The 24,263-nt window shown below is 39.8% G+C and overlaps 1 protein-coding gene across 2 annotated transcripts in view; it reads right to left on the bottom strand.

Moving 5' to 3' along the window:
• The window catches only part of LOC140479680 (protein Niban 1-like), a 145,149-nt gene that overhangs the window by 69,247 nt on the left and 51,639 nt on the right, over positions 1 to 24,263 (bottom strand). For both annotated transcript variants that reach the window (XM_072573665.1, XM_072573666.1), the window contains exons 2-4: positions 23,861 to 23,991; positions 11,936 to 12,067; positions 4,626 to 4,740 (exon numbers count right to left, since the gene is read on the bottom strand). In XM_072573665.1, coding sequence (XP_072429766.1) covers positions 4,626 to 4,740; positions 11,936 to 12,067; positions 23,861 to 23,991 — 378 coding nt within the window. The remainder of the gene's footprint in view (positions 1 to 4,625; positions 4,741 to 11,935; positions 12,068 to 23,860; positions 23,992 to 24,263) is intronic.

Below are 24,263 nucleotides of genomic sequence, written 5' to 3'. Positions count from 1 at the left end.
TGGACAAACACCAACTTTACCACATCATCATGACACATCTCTGATTCTGAATGGAGCTCAGCACTTTAATACTGCACTTTGAAGAGCACCAAGCCCTTACATTGAAACGCTACTGCCAGGCCACTTTGCACATACAGACATGCAGCTATCTCATGGATGGGAGCAGGATGCATCGCAGGGCTCTTAGCTTGTTTCCTTAACGTTCACTCACTTTGTGCCTACTTGAATGCTCAGCACACCTTTTTGCATTTTGCTGCTTCATTCAAAACTTACAGGCTCACATTTCTGTTTTGCATTGCCTTTTCACACAAGCACAAAGGCAGGCAGCTTATCACAGTTGTCAGCTGTGATCAGTCATGGGAATGGACATATTCTTGTATGACATTGTGCTACAGTGTTGTGGCTACAGCATGTGCCAGCAGCTTACACAGAAAACCTTGGCAGCAAAAACAGGAAGGCAGAGTATTTGAATGGCAATAAATTGGGAAAGGGAGGAGACGCAATGAGACTGCGGTGTCCTTGCACACCAGTCACTGAAAGTGCCCACCAGAATGCGTCCCCAAATGCAATCCAGCTAAAGTACCCACCAAGGAGTCAGTATCTGAGCTGGAGAGAGGTGGGTGTAGTAGCATAGAAAGTGTGAGTGTAATGGAGGAGGGAGAAGATGGTAGGACTTACACTTGCACACAGAAGGTCATTAACAACGTCCTGCACCCACTGGGTGTTCCTTGAGTCCATGGATATCATACGGACCTAACTGGCAACTTCACAGCAGGCTGGCAGGGTCTAGTGCCTGCTCTGTCGGTCTTGAGGAAGGAGCACTGCTCTCTTCTCTACCAGGTCATCCACCAGTACCTCCAGGTCCCTGTCAGCCAATTGGAGTGCCAATGTACAATGGTTATGGGCAGATCTTGGATTGCAGTGATTAACATGGGCACAGCTGGGCTTTAAATATGGCATCTGCTGGGGGGAAATCCTGGAAGGTCCAGCAGTGGCAAATACATCGGTCACTAGAGAGCACAATATAGTGGGCAGGGTGCCACAGAGGTGTGGTACATACAAAATTAAAAATCACACAACACCACACTACAGTCCAGCAGGTTTATTTCGAAGTACTAACATTCAGAGCACTGTTCCTTCAACAGGTAACTAGTGGGGCAAGATCATCAGACACAGAATTTATAGCAAATGATCACAGTGTCAAGCAATTAAAACGATATATTGAACAAACCTAGATTGGTGTTCAGTCTTTCATCTTTTAGAATGAAGGAACAGCACTCTGAAAGCAAGTAGTTCCAAATAAACCTGTTGTAACTTAGTGTTGTCCGACTTTTAACTTTGTCCACCCTAGTCCAACATCAGCACCTCCAAATCATGCATATGTAATGAGGTGAGCAGTGTAAAAATGTATAAGAAAGCATGCTAGATCTCACAGAGAGAAACCCTTAATGAAACTCTCCAGAATTGATATTTAGCTGATTTTATCTTTAAGACGACAGTACTCCCTCAATACTCCACTGAAATATCAGTGTTGATTTCTTGTGCTGAAATCAAGAACCCAGAACCTTAAGACTCAAATACAAATTGTGAAAAACCGAACTGGCATTCAGGATAGCACAAATAGAAGGTAATTAGCCATGCTGACCTGCTCAAATTTAGTGGGCTGACTCCTACAACTTTTGATAAGTGTTAAAGTTGACACAGCCTTTGTTCTGCCGATGGATTACAGTAAAATTGTTGTGGTTTCTCAAGCCTTTTATTTTCTGAGCAGATCACTGTGACTTTTTCAGTTATGTCCATTTCTCTCCTTGTGTACGCTGAAAACTACAATCTAGACCTCTGACTTTTCAGATCAGAGATTAGTGAATGGATCTGTAAATTAAAGCAGGTCTCCCTCACTCCACCTCTCACACATTCCCAGAGAGAGAAATCTCAGCAGGAAAGCCAGCATTTCTTCAATACAAGTTTGGGAGTCCGACATACATCACTGCATTTTTTTTGTCCTTTACCTGATTTTAAAATTGCATAAACTCAATTTAGTTTGAAACACAAGCTTAAAAATATCATTTCTGAATGCTTTGGACAAACAAAAGTTACCTCTCAAGGCAATAATATGTTCAAGTCCCAGATACTAGGGAACTTGTCTTTTCAGTATAACCAGCCAATGGTAGTATTCACCTTCATCTTCAGCTCAACAAGTAGACAAACCACAAACCACATGTTCTATGCTGGGCTGCAATACTCACACGTTGTGTATATCTACCACAGGAAGAAAGAGTTGGTGTTTGTGGGAGTGGGGAGAGCCAACATTTTGGCCCCATACCAGACTGTGCATTTTTGCCAGAATTAGGAGGGTCCCTTTCCTCTGCTTTTTGAAATGGTCCTGCATCCTATGAAAAATAATTCCTCAACTTATTGGTACTATCTAACTGTACTTTTGAGTGAAAACATCTTGTCTCCAGCCTTCCGATCAAAACTGGCTGATTAGTCTCAGTTCATTCTTTCCTCATACAGATTTGAGAATTTTAAAATGTCAAGTCCAGTAGCTACCCAATGGCCCCACTGTAGGGATTCTGATTTTATGATTCACTCCATATGATGTCAAGAAACAGTTGGAGACAGTGGATACCCCAAAGGTTATGGGCCCTGACAACATTCAAGCAATAGTACTGAAGACTTGTGCTCCAGAACGTGCTGCTCTCCTAGGCAAGCTGTGCTAGTATAGTTACAACACTGGTATCAACCTGACAATGAGGAAAATAGCTCAGACATGGACAGGTTGGACCGAAGGTTCTGTTTCCATGCTGTACGTCTCTATGACTCTATATGTTCGACACATAAATAGCAGAACAAATCCAACCCAGGCAATTACTGTCCCATTGGTCTACCCTAAGTCATTAGTAAAGTGATGGAAGGTGTCATCAACACTGCTCAGCAATAACCTGATCAGTGACATCCAGTTTGGGTTCTGCCAGTGTCACTCCGCTCCTGACCTCATTATAGCCTTGGTTCAAACATGGATAAAAGAGCTAAATTCCAGAGGTGAGGTAAGAGTGACAGCCCTTGACATCAAGGTTGCATTCAACCAAGTGTGGCATCAAGGAGTCCCAACAAAACTGGAATCAGAGGGAAATCTCTTCACTGATTGCAATCAGACTGAGCACAGAAAGGTGTTTATGGTTTTTGGAGTTCAGTCATCTCACCTCTAGGGCAAATCTGTAAGGAATTCATAAGGGTAGTGTTCTAGGACCAACCATCATCAACTGCTTTAATGACCTTCTGCCTACCATAAGATCAAAAGTGAGGATGTTCACTGATGACTGCACAGTGTTCAATGCCATTGATACTGAATGGCCAGTCAATGACTATCTCCAATAAAATGGAATCTAATTATGACTCCTTGATGTTCAATAGCATTATCGTCACTGAATACTAGCACAATCAACATCCTGAGGGTTATCACTGACCAGAAACTGAACTGAACTAGTCATATAAATATAATGGCTACAAGAGCAGAACAGAGGCTAGGAAACTTGCAGTGAGTAACTCAACCCCTGACTCCCCAAAACCTGCTCAGCAGCTACAAGGCACAAGTCAGAAGTGCGATGGAATACTCCCTACATGGCTGGATGAGTGCAGCTCCAACAACACAAGTTTGGCACCATTCAGAATGAAATGGCCCACTTAATACTGAGCATCCATGGTAGAAAGAGTGAATGTTTGTGGATGTGGTGCCAATCATCAGTATATATCATCCATAAGCTGCAATGCAGAAATTCACCAAGGCTGCTTAGACAGCATCTCCTAAACCTTCAACCACTACTATTTAGGACAAGTGCAACCAATACATTTTAACATCACCACCTCCAAGAACTTCTCTAACCCACTCACTATTCTGATCCAGATACATCATCATTCCTTCAACGTCACTGGGTCAAGAGCTTGGAACTGTCTCCATAATGGCATTATGGGTGTACCTACACAAAATGGATTACAGCAGTTCAAGAAGACAACTCAACACCACCTTCCGAAGGGATGAGCAATAAATGGTCACATTCCATGAATGAATATAAAACTCTTTGGACTGATCTATGCTGAAAAGGTTATGGAAATCAAAATGCATTAAAATCTTAAATAAAAACTGAAAGAACCACAGGTCTGGCAGCATCTGTGAAGATTAGATTCCCTACAGTGTGGAAACAGGCCCTTTGGTCCAACAAGTCTACACCGACCTTCCGAAGAGCAACCCACCTAGACCCATTCCCCTACATTTACCTCTGACTAATGCACCTAACAGTATGGGCAATTTAGCATGGCCAATTCACCTGACCTGAACATCTTTGTGACTGTGGGAGGAAACCCACGCAGACACAGGGAGAATGTGCAAACTCCACACAGACAGTTGCCCGAGGCTGGAATCGAACCTGGGATCCTGGTGCTGTGAGGCTACAGTGCTAACCACTGAGCCACCATCCCTTTTTCAGAGCTGATGTTCAGAGGAATGATCACCGGACCCGAAATGTTAACTTTGATTTCTCTTTACAGATGCTGCCAGGCCTGCTGAGCTTTTATCAGCAACTTGTGTTTTCGTTGCATTAAAACATTGACAGTTCCAAGATACTCACCATTTGGATCAGGGAAATACTTGTCCACCAATAAGGCATATTCAATCATTGATGTAAGCACTCTGTAACCAGTTGGAAGAAGTTTACACTTTGGTTCACCTCCTTTCTGATGGACCTAAAACAGGTATAAAAAGCAGTCAGTGTCCATGGCAACACAATTTTTTTTTTGAAAATTTGTATTGAGGCAAACATTTACATTGACAAATCCTTTCTATTTTTCACAGCAAGATATTTTGAAAGCTACTGCAGTGAGAGAAAACCCAATTATTGTCAGAACTGTCCTTAAATATTTATTAAAATAAATGACCCAGCAAAAGAAAATTTGGAGATTAGGTCAGTATGAACTTTCAAGCTGGGTGCCACCAGAAGACATGAGGGCCAGCCCACTTTCACATTCAGGCCTGAAACACTAGTTTTGTAGGGAGTTTCAGTCACCAAGCTGGCATTATGCTGCAGCTCTCAGAACTGTTCCAGAACCACAGCCAGCAGGCAAGGTTGGTATAGTCATGCACTGATAGTTATCTTGCACGCACCTTTCAAATCTCAGAAAGTCCCAGAGGTTTGGAAAATTGCCAATGTTATACCCCTATTCAAAAAGGGAACGAGATAAAAAAGCAGTTAACTATGGACCAGTTATCTTAACATCTGCCGTTGGAAAAAAAAGTGTTTGACTATATTATAGAAATTATATTTGATTTAATACATAAAATATCATATCTGTTATAAAGGATGTAATAGCAGAGTACTTAGAATTACGTGATATAATCAAATAGAGCCAGTGTGGCTTCATGGAAGGGGATAAGACACCTGACTTCTTCGAATTGGAAACAATCTGGATAGATAAAAGGGGTACCAACGGATATAATAAATTTGATTTCCAAAGACTTTCAATAAAAGGCACGTAAGGCTACTCAATAAGATGAGAGCCAACATATTGAGAATAGTCTCTTGGCATGAAAAGGATTGGCTAACTAATAGGTTTATTCCTGATGAAGGGCTTTTGCCCGAAACATCGATTTTACTGCTCCTTGGATGCTGCCTGAACTGCTGTGCACTTCCAGCACCACTAATCCAGAATCTGGTTTCCAGCATCTGCAGTCATTGTTTTTACCTAACTAAAAGGCACACAGAGTTGGGATAAGGGTTATTTTCATATCGGCAACCTATAATTAGTGAAGTGCCTTAGGGATGAGTGTTGGAGTCATAACTATTATTTATATATTAATGGATGAAGAAAATGAATGTACCACAACAATGAATGTACTATCCCAAGTTTATGACTGAGACAAAAATTGGTGGGAAGGAAAGGGAGGAGGATCACACAAAGAGTGAGCAGGGGGATATATGAGCAGGCAATAAAACCTGGCAGAGAGAAGATCATGAGGAAAATTGTGAGATTATGCTCTTCACCTGGAAGAATAGAAAAGCTGAATATTATTAGAATGAAGAAAGACTACAGTAAGCTGCAGAACTGAGGGCATTCATGCAAAATTACAGAGAGCTCACATATAAATTCATTGGATAATAGGAAAGGGTTAACCTGTCTATATTGCTCTGCAAACTCTGTCATCCTCGATATTTGCTTTCCCACCTTTTTTCAATGCCCACTTTGTCATAAATGTTTTAGCTGGAGTAACACAACGATTATAGGACCTCAGTTTCAATACTTCAATAGTCTCTTTCCTGTTTTGGATGGGATTATACAATCTTAGCACTTTATGAAATTTGACTCAACTGGGCAAACAAGGTCCCTGGCAAATTTTATTATCTTGTCACCTGCTTTCTGGACAACAACTGAATAGCGTCTGGCAATTCTAATGACATATAATTAAAGAAAATTGAGACCCATTCATTATTTCTTCTAAGTAAATTAACTCTGTCATATTGAAGTGATATAACTTGTTTGCAAAATAGAAAAATATATAGTGTACAAGGCTTCAGGCAAATAAATCTTGTACAAGTTACATTTAAGAGATGAGATAAGATACAGATTGGAGCAGGAATATTAAGGTATTAATGTCCATTGTCTCTATCATAATATATAGCAACTAATAATCATTAATTATCAATGAAAAGAGTTCTTACTAACATTTACTCATTGAAATATTCTTTACAGAAATAACTGAGAAGATGGAAGGATTACCATTAAAAGGAAACAAACAGAAACCAAGGCTTCTTACAAAAAGAAATTCTGTATGGTTTCTTTAGATCATTTCCCTATTAGATGATCAACTAATAGGAAGGAAAACCATCCTACATAATTTTCACTGATTGTTTTTAACATTGATGTAACACTCTTAGCAGCCTCTTGAAATCATCTATGGTTGGCTTGGCTGAATGGACATTCTTACTTCTGTCACAATGGACATATCACTTGCCCAGATTTTGTAGATTGAACAAGTGGTGCTTACTCTTCAATATGCTTATACAAGATCTTGCAGTGAATACACACATGAAATAGCATATCAAGCTGTATTAGGGATCTGGGACATATTTCATCAAGGCAAGCAACATGGTATCTTAACCAAGCAGATTGAAAAATTGTCCTCAAGACATGTTAAGTATGAACTAGAAAGTATTACTGGGAATTGTTAAGTCAATATCAAATAGGAACACAGAAGTAGGAGTAGGCCATTTAGCCCTTCAAACCTACTCTGTCAATCAATGAAATTATGGTTGATCTGGATTTGGTCTCAGATCCATTTTCCTGACTGCACCCCTGATTCATGGTTCCCTTGTCTAATCAATGATCTCTCAAACTCCCCCTTTGATAAATTCAATCCCCAGACTCAACTACCTTCTCGGGAAGAGAATTTCACATACCAACTACTCAGAAAAAAAAGTCTCCTCATCTCTATCCTAAAAGGAAGTCCTCTTATTCTTAAACTATGTTCCCAATTTTTATCTTCTTCATTCAGGGAAATATTCTCCAGATATCCACCCTATCCAGACCCCTCAAAATCTTCCATGTTTCAATAAGATTACCCTTCATCCTTGAAAGCTCCAATGGATGTAGTCATAAAAGTTTTCAAACTTCCTTCATAAGACGACAATCCCAATCCAAGAATGAATCATATTAACTTTCCCTGAACTTCTTCTAAAGCAATTATAAAGTTTTTAAAGTCAGGAAACCAAATTGTACATTGCTCTATATCTGGTCTCATCAAACCCTGTAAAGGTCGTTTTGCTAAAACATGTTAACGCAAATTCGCTACAACCCGATTGACAAGTTGGGGGTCGCTGTTTCTAAAGCGTGAACTTTTAAAGCATGTATTGGTTATAACAAACTCTGGCCCCATTAGTTTAGATAATGTTGCAACTACGCAAATTTCTTATAACATGGGATTGCATGAGAACGTAACTACCATGTGATAGGAGAACCGTCTGTACTGCTGCAGTAAAATTTCCCTACTGTGATGTTCGCCTTGCAGTAAATGACAACATTTGCTTTCTGAATCACTTACTTTACATGCATTCTAAATTTCCTGTAATTTATATGCCAGGACAGCCAGATCCCTGTGCTATCACATCCTGCAACCTACATTTAAATAATATACTGCTTTTCTGTTCTTCCAGCAAAGATGGACAGGTTCATATTTAACAGGTTATATATCTGCCAAAGTTTTATCTACTAACTGTCTACATCCCTTTTCAGACCCTCTACCTCATTGTGATAACTTGCTTTCCCACCTATCTTGGTGTCATCAGCAAAATTAGCTACCATCCATTTTGTCTTCTCATCCAAATGCGAGGTGCTGCATTTTGGGAAAGCAAATCTTAGCAGGACTTAATGGTAAGGTTCTAGGGAGTGTTGCTGAACAAAGACCTCGAAGTGCAGGTTCACAGCTCCTTGAAAGAGGAGTCGCAGGTAGATAGGATAGTGAAGGCAGCATTTGGTCAGAGTATCGAGTACAGGAGTTGAGAGGTCATGTTGCGGCTGTACAGGACATTGGTTAGAATATTGGTTGGAATATTGCGTGTAATTCTGGTCTCCTTCCTATCGAAAAGATATTGTGAAATTTGAAAGGGTTTAGAAAAGATTTACAAGGATGTTGCCAGGGTTGGAGGATTTGAGCTATAGGGAGAGGCTGAACAGGCTGGGGCTGTTTTCCCTGGAGCGTCGAAGGCTGAGGGGTGACCTTATAGAGGTTTACAAAATTATGAGGGACATGGATAGGATAAATAGACAAAGTCTTTTCCCTGGGGTCGGGGAGTCCGGAACTAGAAGGCATAGGTTTAGAGTGAGAGGGGAAAGATATAAAAGAGACCTAAGGGGCAACTTTTTCACACAGAGGTGGTACGTGTATGGAATGAGCTGCCAGAGGAAGTGGTGGAGATTGGTACAATTGCAACATTTAAAAGGCATTTGGATGGGTATATGAATAGGAAGGATTTGGAGGGATATGGGCCGGGTGCTGGCAGGTGGGACTAGATTGGGTTGGGATATCTGGTCAGCTTGGATGGGTTGGACCAAAGGGTCTGTTTCCATGCTGTACATCTCTATGATTCTATGACTCTATCCAAATCTGATTCTACAATCCCTACAGTGCAGAAGCAGGCCATTTAGCCCATGAAGTCAAAACCAACCCTCTGAAGAGCATCCCTCCCAGACCCACCCTATTCCTGTAACCCTTCATTTCTCATGGCTAACCCATCAAGCCTGCACACCCCTGGACACTCGCAATTTAGCATGGCCAATCCACCTAACCTGCACATCTTTGGATCAAAGGAGGAAACCAGAGCACCAAGAGGAAAGCCATGCATGGGGAAAATGTGCAAATTAAACACAGACAGTTGCCCGAAGGTGGAATCGAACCTGGGTCCCTCACGCTGTGAAGTGCTAACCACCAAGCCACCATGCCACCCTCTGCAGTACTGCACTAATTACAGCTTGCTAATTTGGAAAAAAAACCTCTTATCCCTTATCTCTGTTTCTTTATCAATCCTTTATCAATCCTAATATCTTACCCCTGCACCTCATCTTCCTTTGTGCAATATCCTTTGAAGTGGCAGCTTCGCAAACATCTTTTGGAAATCTAAGTACACAACATCTATTTGGTACATCTCTACCAAACATTCATGTTACCTTACCAAAAACTCTAATAGATTAGTTCAATATGACTGCTTTCAGAAAGCCATCTTGACTGTGTTGACATTGTTATTTTCTAAGTATCCCTCTTTGATAATCAATTCTGGCATCATCCCCAGGACAAATGTTCGGTTAATTGGCTTATAGCTTTCCATTTCCTTCCTCAGTGCTTTCATGAGTAGATGTGTTATAATTGCTATTTTTAAATCTATAGGGATCCTCCCAGAATCTAAGGAATTTTGAAGACATAATCAATGCATCTATCTTTTTAAAAGCCTAGGATACAGGACATCTGGTCCTGAGCACACGTCATCCTATTGTTCTGCAGTTTTCCCAGCACTTTTTCTTCGTTTTAACTGTTTTAAGTTCATTGCTTCATGATTTGAAAATATATTTAGGAAATTTTCCAAGTTCTCCTCTATGAAGTCAGACATAAAACACTGTTTAAAGCCTCCACCTTTTCTTTGAATCAGAAGAATTGATCATGGGAAACAATTTCTCATTGACAGGCCTTCTGGAGGAGATAACTTGAGTCTCCCACTGACTCTTCAGCCTGCAGGTGGGACCCACCAATGCCTCCATAAAATCCAACCCAGGAGACAGACTCATTTCAACATGACCTGTATGGGATCTTCAGGTTGCTGCCCAGACACACAACTTAGATGGAACATTACTACAGCATGAAAAAGATTTTTAAAAATCAAAAGTTATAGATTTTGTAATATCTCCAAGAATTAAATCTGAAGGATTTCCACACTTTTAAGAAATGAATTTATAGTGCCAACCAAGATGGTTGTAAGTCAGAAGACTTATAATATTAAGTATTTACTTATTTTGAAGTAGAATAGCCATACTTTTTCCTGATACTTGCAGTGGGTATGTAATTAAAAAGTATCAAAACATACTCACTGCAGCACCCAATACTGATGGTTCCAAAACAGGCAAGGCAACTCACACAGCAACTTCTTGTTTTCGATATTTCACTGCATATATGTAGATGCTGAAAGCTGTATCACAATTTCCTCTTTACTTACAATAATTATTGATGGCCGCACTGTGATTTTTGCTGCAAAGTCTGAGCCATCTATGTTAACACTGTGTCCTTTGCATAACATCCCAATCACTTCCTTGCAACCCTAAATGCTTTTGCCGCACTGTTGTAATTTAGGTTCAGAACACACAATGCTGGGAGGTGGCCTGCAGAATTTACACCTGCCGGCCATCCGCCCCCCCCAATTTAATAGTTACATTTAGAGTCTATCTCTTTGAGGCTGTGGCATCCATTGCTGCCATCTCCATTTTTTGGAAACATTATTGGGATATAAATTTGAAAGAGCTGTCAGTTTGAACATTTGAATCCATAGAGGAATAAATAAAGCATCTATTTTGAAATTCCTGGCTGTTGTATTAAGCTCATACAGCAGAGAATGGTTTGCTGCACAAACTTTATGATGTGTTAAGACTATTGAAAAAAATCTATGCAAAGGCGGTGCAATTGGCAGTGCTATACTGTCATGTTAATCACATCACCATATTGCCTTCTATATCTTAATAAGGTAAACTACCACAAAGTACCAGGTGACAGTTTCTTTATAGAAACTTACATATGAGCCTGTGTTGTGAATTAATTAAGTCAGATTTCCTGGAAGGTTTAATTGATATTTTCATATATTTTAAATATATTGAAATTGTATTCTAAAAATGATTGCAAACAGTGTTTTAAGTAAAAAGATTTTTTTTGCCAAATCGAGTCATTACTTCTATTTAATCTCTATTATCTGCAAACAATATTGTATTCACGTTATATGTTTTTTAAAAAGTGCATTTAATTACAATGGGTTTTGTGGCTGTCAAACTTCACCAAAATGATGGTGTCAATAAGATAAAATGTATGACCCCTGAAAAATCACCCTGTGCACAGTTTCACCACCATGCAGAATTTTACTTGAATAGCCACAAAGTTTGAGATCACTCAACACTTACTACAAGTACATAATTTTGCTCATGCATCCAAGAAAGGAAACTAGTTGTGGAAATCCAATTTAAACTAATTCAAAGAACAAAGATTAAGATCTAACACAGAAAGCCTGCAGACCAGCAAACGTCATCAGCTGTGCACTCATTTTGTGTTTCGGCACAATATTACTGCACTGGTTCAGTTTTGTTCGATTTGCTGTTGTATGAATGGCAAACTACCAAGCAGCAGCAAAGAATTCCTTACCTCCTTGTTTTCATAGCACTCCATGGTATTGTCATTCTTTACAACAATATATCGTTCCTTCCATTTCTTGAATTCTTCTACATACTGTATCACCTCCTGTTGATACACCACTTTCTCAGTTCCCTTTGGATCCTATAAGGTGGAATATAAGCTTTGAAGCATCATTCCAAAACAAATTACCACTGCTTATCAAATTGTTTGAACATTTGAACATAAACTGAGAGAAGGTAGGACAGTACAATGGTGCCGACGTTTAGGGCACTATTACTGGGAGGATGGACACCAAATCAAATCTTGTTTTTTTTCAAGGGATTAGGTAGTACTGGCTAGGCCAGAATTGATTGCCTGTCCCTAATTGTCCTTGAAAAGATGGTGGTGAGCCACCTTCTTGAATTGCTGCAGTCCATGTGATGGAAGTGCACCCACAGTATTGCTAGGAAAAGAGAGTTCCAGGACTTTGGCCCAATGACAATGAGGGTGACAGTTCCCAAACTGAAAGGGGCCTTGTAGCAAGGAACATGTGGAGTCTTAGAATATTTAGTGGGAAATGTGGAGAGCAGTGAATCAAGTCAGGGAACTGTCCAACAGCTCTTGGTTAACAGCTATGGGTGTGGTATTGACAGCATGTTGAAAGCAGACGGTGTATATCTTACTTTACCTTAGACCTGGCAGATGCAAAACAGGACAAACCATAACAAAACATATAAAAAGGCACAACTTACACAGGAGTCCCTAACAAAGCAAAATCAAAATCACAGAACTTTATGCCTGTGGCAGAATTGTTTTCTGTTGCCAGTTATTGCACTATTCTGGAAGCAATATTATTATCCTCTAGGAATAATTCCAAATGGAACATAACTCAAACATCCACTTATTTTTATAAAGTTTGAAACTTGCAATACATCCTTCAGTTTCAACATACAAAAGGTGATTGAAATGTGGTTGTGAAGACTTCCACTTCAGTATTTCTAATGAAACCACGAACATGTTCTAAAAATTTCATTAGAAATACCCAAGGAGGAAGTCTTCACCAATACATTTACACCAGCACTACACAAAGCAAACAGAAACATTTGTAGCCTTGGAAAGTAAAACCTTCTGCATTTGTTGTCTGAAATAAAAATCTGAAAGTTTAGTGGATTTTCACTCATGCCATTTGCCCAGCCTATGCTTAACGGGGAGAAATGTTTTTAAACATAGCCTCAACTTATTAAATCATCCAATTGCTCACGTGCATTTCCAACTTCAAAGAGGAATCAGCTTGATCACTACTTTTTTCGCCAGCAGAAACTTAGACTGATTCCAATCAGGTAAAAAAGAACAACTTAATTTTGTAAATGGAAACGTTCATAGCCAATCAATTATTTTCAGTGCAGTCGTAATTGTAATGTAGAACTACCTACAGCAAGGACTAGCGAATAGAAAAGGGATAAATAATCAGTTACTCTGTCTTTAAAAAATTGCTTGAAGAATAAATGGTCACCAGAAAACTGGGATAATTCACCAACTATTCTTTCTATAATATCATGTATCTTTTATGTTCATTGGGAAATTAAAACATGGGCTTAAAGATGACATCTTGTGTAGTTCAGCACTGTCAGAATAACACACTGAAATGTCAGTGCAGGGTATGTCAGGTCTGAAGATTGGGGCTTGAACACATTGATATGCATGTTATTTGGATATTGTTAACTGAAAGCAAGGTAGTTCTCTTCAGAGTAATCAAATTGTAGCGATTATATACCAAAGTCTTATATATTACTTTGTTATTCTTTGACAGAATATTATAGAGAACCAGGAAATCAAAGTAACAAGTATTGCACAAACTCTTGTGTCTGTTCGGACATAAATCTACAACCTTCTGAATCAAAAGCAGGAATGCTGCAAACAAACACATTGTCAAATAGATAGAACAAGTCAACGAGCATGCTTTGTACCAAAATGTAACATTTGTGTGCAGTGTAAATTTCTCTTCCTTCAACCCAAGCATTCACATTGACAAATGTAACATGTTAGAACAAATTGTTCTATTATTTTTGATAACTAGAACAAAGCAACAGAAAACTGTTTCACTGATGTGAATTTAATCCTCCCACAGAAGGCAGGCTGGGAAGTACAATTGTGGAAGTGTGTTGTGTGCATACATCATTGTCTTCCCAAATCTTCCCTAGCAGGTATGCCTGTGGCTTTGTGGGAATTCTCTGCCTCTTGGGCATTTTCTGCCCAGCTGAGAATCTTGCTGGTTGAACAGGAAGCTCTCTCTTGAAATCACACCCCTGCCCTTCAATGTGATCTGTTTCCCCATGCCTCCGTGACTAGCTCCAATGATCCAAATGCACTACCCTCATCTGGGGGCTTCAGGTATGATCCTTTTTAATAGGCCTGATTGCAATAATACCAACAGTGGCCGCTGCTCCAAGGGGAAGTGTTCAGGTTCACACTCAGGATTAGCTAAAATTTGCCAGGATTGGGTTTGGTTAAATAAATGAGGATAGTATTTGGAAAATCAGTGTTCAAGGTGATGAAGGTGTGTGAAAATTACAACAAGAGGGGCTGAGATAGATACAAGCAGTCAATAATCATAGGTGCAATAACGAGGAGAGAGAGAGTGGAAGGCTCAAAAGCAGAATAAATCAATCAACAGTATGTGGAAGTTGCTGATAAAACAAACAGTTAGGATGCTTGATGGAGATGATGTCAGGGTCAGTTTGATGCTGCCAAAAACAAACAGAATACTTCATCTTTGTCAAAATTAAGCTGGTGAAGTTTCAATTCATAACTGACATACAATCCAGAGAACAGACAGCATCATTAGATGATATCAGCAATTCATATGGAAAGAGATCCACTGTTGTGAATAACATTGACAACTGTTAAAAACAGATGGTGAACACAAGGGCCTATAGCAGGAGATCTAATACAGATTCTCAAATGTTACATTTCTACTGTCTTAAATATAAAACAAGTCAAAAGCAGCTTTAGCTATGACCCATTCCTACAATGATAATAGTAAACTTCACTCCATGCCCCTTTGCTATAAAAGGTCCTGGATTTCCTAACTCTTGTTTGCCTCCACAAACTCCAACTTGCCATTGTTGTCCCCTTGTGGAGTTTTAGCTCCTTGTCTTAATTTGCGAACAGTCAGAATTATAAACGGTAACCATCAGACAGCTTACTTCAAACTGTTCACTGTAAATGAACAAGACCCACCAGGGAACATAGGAACTTGATATTCTGATGGTATTGTTGTGCTATTGAAAATATAGCAGAATAGAATTTACACTAGCCTTCAGATTGTACCACCTACCCTATTGTAAACTGTGGGATCAACTAACTGCAATACTGTTACAATCCCTGTAGAAACCAATAACAAACAAAAATCCCAAACTATCAAAGGAAACAAACTGGTAAAGAGATTTCACTTTAGGACTTTTACTGCAACTAACAAACTAAAATGATTTAGCTCAACATTAAACCAAACTATATGTTACAAATGCTTTCAGTACAAGCCATGCTACTAGTAAAAATGTGCATTAAATGAACAATTCCAAAGTCACTTCTAGCCAAGGGTTTCTTTCTCTTTTCACACTAGATTGCAAGTTCTTGTGCCCATCAGCGATTGTTTCACTCTGCTCAAATTTTCCCAGATACTAATACCATAAGCAAGCCATTTCTCATCAATTCTTCGTTCCTATCTCTTGAAGAACCCTGTTTGTCCTGTTTCCATTCTTTTGATCAGAAGGTGACAGCTAGAGTCCAATCTCAAAAATTGCCGACACAGCAGAGCTGTCATAAAAAGAGGAGAGTGTCTATCAACAGCTAAAGCTAACTGTAATTGGTGTGGGAAAGAAAAAACATAGATGTGGAAACTGCCCTGCCAAAAAGGCTGAATCCCTTTTAGTGCAAAGATGGCGCACTATTGGGTTGTGCCCTAACAGCCCTGTATAGAATATTCACAAAGGTAAGCTTTTGAAAGGTGGTTGGATCCAAAATCAATGATATGTTTGATATGAAGGTACTTTTCCTTGGATAGATCCAATAATCAGAGGCTACTAGGGAATCTATATCCTTGCAGAAAAAAATCAGGACTTTAAATTTGATACAGGTGCAGAGGTCTTGGTTCTTTTTGATATTGAACCACAGCTGGATAGAAGCTCTCTTCAGGCAGCATACAAAAACGTATGGTCCAAGAGGGATAGAACTCAAGGCCATAGCAGAACGGAGACAATTGTCTAATATCATGATAAAGAAATCACAGAAAACACCGAAGCATTTAGACTTGCTCATTTGCGAGCAGGAAGGCTTCTTCTGATTTGCAGAATAGAGGAATTTGAAAGCTGAAAAGATCGGTCTAAAACCGTCAGAATTGAATTCCCTCAGCTTCTTGCTAGAACCACATTATTCCACGTCCCGAAGTGAAGCTAATATGTCTGTTCACAGAAACTTACCCTCTTCCATTTTGCAAGGGGTGGTCACAAGGACTTTAAACTGGTGAGTTTTGTGGGGGGGGGGGGGGGAAGGGAAAGGGAAAGCAACAGGGAGTATGAGTCAAGTAGAAAGATAAACAGCAGGTTAGCATGTGTGGATGGTTTAAGTTCAAGGCAGACTAGGAATGAAGCAAAAAAAAGGAACGATAACTTAGGACATATTACTAGAGATGTTGGAAATCAGGAGGATAAGAAAATTAGCATTAAGGTGCTTTACCTGAATGCTTGTAGAATTCGTAACAAAATAGATGAATTAATGGCACAAATGATTGAATGATTATGATATGGTAGACATCACAGATCTGGTTGCAGAGGGTTCAGGACTGGCAGTTAAACATCCAAGGATTTACAACTTGTCGAAAACACAAGGAGGTGGGCAGGGGGATAAAACATAATGGGAATTATGTACAGACCCCCCCAGCAGTGGTCAGGACGAGGGGCACAAGATGTACCAGGAAATAGAGAGGGTATGTCAGAAAGGCAAGGTTACGGTGATCATGGGGACTTCAATATGCAAATGGATTGGGTGAAAAATGTTGCCAGTGGATCCAAAGAAAGGGAATTCACGGAATGCTTACAGGATGACTTTTTGGAGCAGCTTGTGATGTAGCCCGCAAGAGAGCAGGCTATTCTGGACTTGTAATGAGCCAGAATTTATAAAAGATCTCAAAGTAAGGGAACACTTAGGAGACAGCAATCATAATATGGCAGAGTTCAGTCTGCAGTTTGAAAGAGAGAAGTCAAAATCTGACATAATGGTGTTACGGTTAAATAAAGGTAATTACAGAGGCACGAGAGAGAAACTAATGAAAATCGACTGGAAGCAGAGCCTAGTGGGGAAGACAGTACAGCAACAATGGCAGGAGTTTCTGGTTGTAATTGAGGGCACAGTGCAGAGGTTCATCCCAAAGAAAAGAAAGCTAATTGGTGGGGGAAGGGGTTGGGGGAGATTACACAGCCATGGCTGACAAAGGAAATCAGGAAATGTTTCAAAGAAAAAGAGGGAGCCTATAAAGTGGCCAAGAGCACTGGGAAATCAGCAGATTGGGAAGGCTACAAAAATAAACAGAGGATAACAAAGAGAGAAACAATGAAGGAGAGGATCAAATATGAAGGTAAGCTGGCCAGTAATATTAGAAATGATGGTGAAAGTTTCTTTCAATACATAAGAAACAAACGAGAGGCAAACATAGAAAGTGGGCTGCTCCAAATTGATGCAGGAAAGTTGGTGATGGGAGATAAGGAAATAGCTGAAGAACTTAATAAGTACTTTGTGTCAGTCTTCACAGTGGACGACATGAATAATATCCCAACAATTAAGGAGAGTTGAGAGCAGAGTTGAGTATGGTAGCCAATACAAAAGAGGAAGTGATAGAAAAGATAGAAGGTCTAAAAATTGATAAATCTCCTGGCCCCAATGGGCTACATCCTAGAGTTCTGAGGGAGGTGGTTGAGGAAATAGCAGAGGTGTTGGTTGCGACTCTTTCAAAAATCACTGGAGTCAGGGAAAGTCCCAGATGATAGGAAAATCGCTGTTGTAACCCCCTTGTTCAAGAAAGGATCAAGATAAAAGATGGAAAATTATAGGCTGATTAGCCTAACCTCGGTTGTAGGTAAAATTCTAGAATCCATCATTAAGGATGAGATTTCTAAATTCTTGGAAGTGCAGGGTCGGATTAGAATGAGTCAGCATGGATTTAGTAAGGGGAGGTCATGCCTGACAAACTTGTTAGAATTATTTGAAGAGGTAACAAGTAGGTTAGACCAGGACAACCCAATGGATGTTATCAAAACTTTTGGAAGTCGAGATAATAAGGTGTCTCACGGGAGGCTGCTGAGTAAGGTGAGGGCCCATGGTGTTTGATGTGAGCTATGGGCATGGATTGAGGATTGGTTGTCTGACAGAAGGCAGAGAGTTGGGACAAAAAGGTTCTTTTTTGGAATGGCCGCTGGTGCCAAGTGGTGTCTTGCAGGGTTTAGTGCTGGGGCCGCAGCTTCACTTTATATATTAATGATCTGGATGAAGGGACTGGGGGCATTCTGGTGAAGTTCATTGATAATATGAAGTTAGGCAGACAGGCAGGTAATACTGGGGGGTGGGCTGCAGAAAGATTTAGACAGTTTAGGAGAGTGGTCCAGGAAATGGCTGATGAAATTCAATGTGAGCAAATGCGAGGTCTTGCATTTTGGAAAAAAAGAATACAAGCATGGATTACTTTCTAAATGGTGAGAAAATTCATAAAGCCAAAGTACAAAGGGATCTGGAAGAGCTAATCCAGAATTCTTTAAAGGTGGACTTGCAGGCTGAGTCAGTGGTTAAGAAAGCAAATGTAATATTGTATTTATCTCTAGAGGGTTGGAATATAAAAGCAGTGATGTGCATCTGAAACTTTATAAAGCTCTAGTTAGGCCCCAGTTAGAATACTGTGTCCAATTTTGGGCCCCACACCTCAGGAAGGACATACTGGCACTGGAGCGGTTCCAGCAGAGATTCACACGGATGATCCCTGGAATGGTAGGCCTAACATATGATGATTGGCTGAGGATCCTGGCATTGTATTCATTAGTGTTTAGAAGGTTGAGGGGAGACCTAATAGAAACTTACAAGATAATGCATGTCTTAGAAAGGGTGGACACTGAGAATATGTTTCTGTTAGGTAGGGAGACTAGGACCTGTGGGCACAGCCTTAGAATTCAAAAGGGTCAATTTAGAATGGAAATGAAGAGACATTCTTTCAGCCAGAGTGTGGTGGGCCTGTGAAATTCATTGCCATGGAGTGCAGTGGAGGCTGGGACATCAAATGTCTTTAACTCAAAGATTGATAAATTCTTGATCTACGGGGAAAGTGCGGGTAAGTGGAGTTGAAATGTCCATCAGCCATGATTGAATGGTGGAGTGGACTCGATGGGCTGAATGGCCTTACTTCCAATCCTACGTCTTATAGTTAATTCACTTCTGACAGAATTAACAAGCTGGTGCTTGGGATTGGTCCCAGTGCCAAAACCCAACGGATCTTTGAATTTGTGTAGATTTTACACAGCCGAACAATACAGTTGAGCGCAAAGTTCATCCTACATCATCTGTGAATGAGATCTTAAGCAAATTAGTTGTGAGTTTAATCTTCATGAAGTTTGGTACAAATATTGGTTTCAGCAAATACCCCTTGTGTAGAGTCTAAGTTTCTCAGAACCTTTATTATATTGTTCTGGAGGTTTTGCTTCAACAAACTATCTTTTCCATCACATCAGTGCTGGAAATCTTCCAGAGAAAGGTGTCCTAGAAGGATGGATGGAGTTGTATCTTATGTAGATGATGTCCTGATCCATGGATTCACCCAGACAGACATGACACTGGGTTGTGAGCTCAGTTGCAATACCTATGGAAGCAGGACTTACACAACATGAATCCTCACAGCTGACAACCAAGTTCCTTGAGCACATTGTAGATGCATTGGTCTCAGATTTGATCCACAGAAAACAAGAGCGATCAAGAAGTTTCTAGATCCACAGAATGTGAATGAGCTCCAGATGTTCATGAATATGGGACACCATGAGTATGGGATGCATGGTACTGAGAGAAAGCACACAAAAGGTATGTTGAGAAAATTAAAGACATGTTAATATTCATATGATACTTTCGATTACTATGACTTGAGCTACAGACTATTGTTGCTGCAGATGAATCCTCTTCATGAATGGCAGCTGTAGGCTTTCAGGTACAGACTGTGGCACATGTAGACCAATGTATTATGCAATCCATTCACTGGCAGAGATCGAACAGAGATATGTAGTGATAGAAAAAGCAGCCAACTGCTTGCAAGAAGTTAGCAAATTTTGTGTTTGATCTTCATATCAAGTCAAAGACAAACCACAGGCTCGAATAAGGGGCACTTCTAAATTATAAGCAGGAAGCAAAAATGTCTCCATAAATACAATGATTCAAACTGAGAATGATGAGGTTTGACAAAGACAGAATGTTCCAGGGAAGTACCAGAATACAACAATGCTTTGTCCTGTATGGCAGTGTCAAGGCCCAGAGATGTAGTCTATGTTGAACAGGTATAAACCTTTCCAGCAATAACAACCATAACTCTACGAAAAAAGAATTCAGCAACTGAACAATACCAGAGATGCACAGAAATATAATGAAGAATGTATTCAGGTCAGAGACCACTGTATAAAAAGGATGGCCAGTATATATGCATATAATCCCATTCTCAGTACTATGAACAAAGAGGGCACCTCAGTACGGTGGAAGATTTACTCATAAAATCACAAGAGAGTAGCTATTTCAAGAGTCTGAGACTCAACATATGACAACAATTGCACTGTTAAGTGAGTGGGACAAAAAAATTGGCAGATATTTTATATTGTGGTAAAATGTATACTTGTTCACTTTGGCAAGAAGAACAGAATAGTAGTATAGACTTTAAATGGAGAGGGATTGCAGAACTTGAGGTGCAGAGGGATCTGGGTGCTCTGGTACAAGGATCATAAAAAAGCTGGTTTGCAGGTAAAGCAATTGACTAAAGATTCAAATGGATGTTGTTGTTCATTGCAATAGGAATGGAATACTAAAGAATTTTTTATAGCAGCTGTACAAGCCCTTGGAATGACCACATCTGGAGTACTGTGACCAAATATTTGAAAACAGAGGCAGAGCAGAAAACATTCACTTGACACATTCCTCAGTGAAGGGCTTAAATTATAAAGAAAGTTTAAATAGTTTGGGGCTCCACCCATAGGAGTTTACAAAAATGGAAGGTGTTATTACTGAAACAAATAAAGTCTTGAGTAGTCTTCACAGGATGGATTCTGAGAGGATGTCTCCCCTTGTCTAAGAAATTAAAACTAGTGGACAGTTTAAGAATAATGGTCTCACTTTCAAGGTGTAGATGATGTAGATGAAGAGAGTTATTTTGTCACAGGGTTGATAATGTGGAATTCTCTTTCTCCAAAGCAGTGGAGGCTGGGTCACTGAGTTTAAGTCTGAGTAAGATAGATCTTTGATAGATAAGGGAGTTGATGGCAACAGGAGACAGATAGGAAAGTGAGGTTGAGACCACAACCACGACCTTATTGAATGGCACAGCAGATTTGAAAGATGAAATGGCTTACTTCTGCACTTAAGTACTATGTTTCTAAGCTGAAGAATGGACAAAGTCAGAGACAAAGGACAAATATCATTCTAGCAGTTGTCTATTGGACATTGGAAGGCATGCACTTTGCTAGATCTTCAATCAGGAGAGTCAATCTGGAGCCAAAACCAACCTTGCTATGGACATCCATAGGCCTACTTTAGCTACAATATTCCAAAATTCCCTATACGTGGGAAAGGTTCCAGTAGAATGGAAAAATGCTAATATAACAGTTATTCAAAAAGGGAGGGAGGCAGAAAGCAAGAAACAACAGACCAGTTAGCCCAACATGTTTCATTGAGAAATTGTTAGAATCCATTGTTAAGGTAGTAGTAACAGGACATTTGGAAAGTCAAAATATAATGCATCAGAGTCAACATAGTTTTATGAAGAGTAAATCATATTTGACTAATTTGCCAGAATACTTAGAAGAGGTTCAAACAATGTGGATGATGGGGATCCTGTCGATGTTATATATGTGGACTTCCAGGGGCATTTAATAAAGAGACATACAAAAGGATTATACATAAAGTAAGATCATTTGGGGTTATGGGCAATTTATTAGCTTGGATAGGGGAATTGGCTAACCAACAGAAAGCAGAGAGTTGGGATAAATGAATTCTTTTCTGGTTGGCTAGATATAATTAATGGGATGCTGTAGCAATTAGTTGGGATTATTTACAATCTACATTAATGAATTGGAGGTAGGGATAGAGGTGCAACAGGAGAAAGTGAGGATGGCAGATGCTGGAGATCAGAGCTGAATATGTGTTGCTGGAAAAGCGCAGCAGGTCATGCAGCATCCAAGGAACAGGAGAATCGACGTTTCAGGCATGAGCCTGAAGAAGGTCTCATGCCCGAAACATCAGTTCTCCCGCTCCTTGGATGCTGCCAGACCTGCTGCGCTTTTCCAGCAACACATTTTCAGCATAGAGGTGCAACAGCCAAATTTGGAAATTATGCTACAATTAGTAAGTTGCCATGAAGAGATAAGAAATTTACAAACAGATATGAATAGGTTAGGTGAATGAGCCAGATGAAGTTCAACATGGATAAGTGTGAGATTATCTATTTTGTTCGGAGGAACAGAGAGATAGCTTATTATCAAAATGGAAAGAAACTGAAGAATGCTTGAGCGCAGAGGGATCTGGATGCCCTTACTCATACATCACAGAAAACTAATATGCAGGTACATCAGGTAATAAAGGAAGGCAAATGGAATTTTGACATTTACTGCTGAGGAAAGAGTATAAAAATTGGGATGTGTTGGTTGAACTGTACAAGACATTAGTGAGACTACACCTGGAATACTGCATACAATTTTGGTTTCCTTACTTGAGGAGGCATCAAGTTGTATTGGAAGCAGTTCAGAGGGGGTTCACTAGTTTGATTCCAAAAGATATGGATATGCCTCATGAAGAGAAATTGAGTAGTTTAGGCCTATACTCACTGGAGTTTAGAAAAATGAGAGGAGATCTACTTGAGTTACATAAGATGCTAAAGGAGATTGATAAGATGAATGCAGAAAGGATGTTTCCTCGTGGGGCAATCTAGAAAGAGAAGTCAGTTTTAGGATAAAGAGTGGCACATTTAAAATAGAATGGAGGAGAAATTACTTCCCCCAAAAAGTTGTGAATCTGTGGAAGTCACTATCCCAGAGTGTGATGGATGCTGGGTCATTGAGTAAGTTTAAGGAGAAGGAGACAGACAGATGTTTAATTGGTAATGAGTTGAAATGTTATGGAGAGTAGGCAGGAAAAATGGACTTGAGGCCAAGATGAAATCAGTCACGAGTGTATCATTTGCAAGTTCGAGAGGCTATATTGCCTACTCCTGCTCCTATTTCTTATGCTCTTATGTACTTCATCCAAAAGGGACCAATACAGTGAGACAATTCATGTACAAAAGCCATCTCCTATCCCATGGGCACATTTTATTATATTAGATAGTTAATGAGTTAATTCTAATTTGTACATCGCAACATGAGGTGGTGCAGCATCACATTATCTGATCTTTCATATAGCCTTGTGCAAGATAGAAACCAGAGCAGTATGATGTGTTCCAATAACGCTCCTGCTTTATGTAGCTCATGGTGTTAGTCCAACAATAACAAGAATACATGACAGAAAGTACGTCAAGCAGGAGGTTTTGTTTATTGCAGATCTTGGGTGATCTTGAGCTGCAAACATGGATCTTTGCCACCTATATTCTCTGACCCATACAGCCCATGGCGTGATTCACTACTGGCCATGGGATCACAGAATTAACAACCTGACTATACCACACATTTCATAATGTACCTTATGCTGTAGCAACTGGGGTTGTGCTTCTTGGTCTTGCTGTACCTCACATCTGATATGGTTGAAGGCAGCCACAATGTATTGCCGCTGGTAATGAGGACTGAAGTTTTTAAGCTCTGCTTCAGCCTTACCTGAGGAGAAAACAGAAGGGAATCATGGAAATGTCAGAACAGATGGGAGAAAGTAAAGAGATTGTGCTGTATGACAAAAGATTGAAAGACAAGTTTGAAATAAAACTTCACATAAAACAGATAGTCAAGGTAAAACCACTCATTCCAACATTATAGATAAAATACTTAAGAATTAAACTGCTAACAGAAACCTTATGCTCTGCAGGCTGTGATCAGCCTTGTTCAAATCTGAAGATAAGTAAACCAGTACACATGGTATGATTTGTACTACT

Source organism: Chiloscyllium punctatum, chromosome 7 (genome assembly GCF_047496795.1).
Source record: "Chiloscyllium punctatum isolate Juve2018m chromosome 7, sChiPun1.3, whole genome shotgun sequence".
NCBI classification, from domain to species: Eukaryota; Metazoa; Chordata; class Chondrichthyes; order Orectolobiformes; family Hemiscylliidae; genus Chiloscyllium; species Chiloscyllium punctatum.
This window is presented reverse-complemented; position numbering and strand designations above follow the sequence as displayed.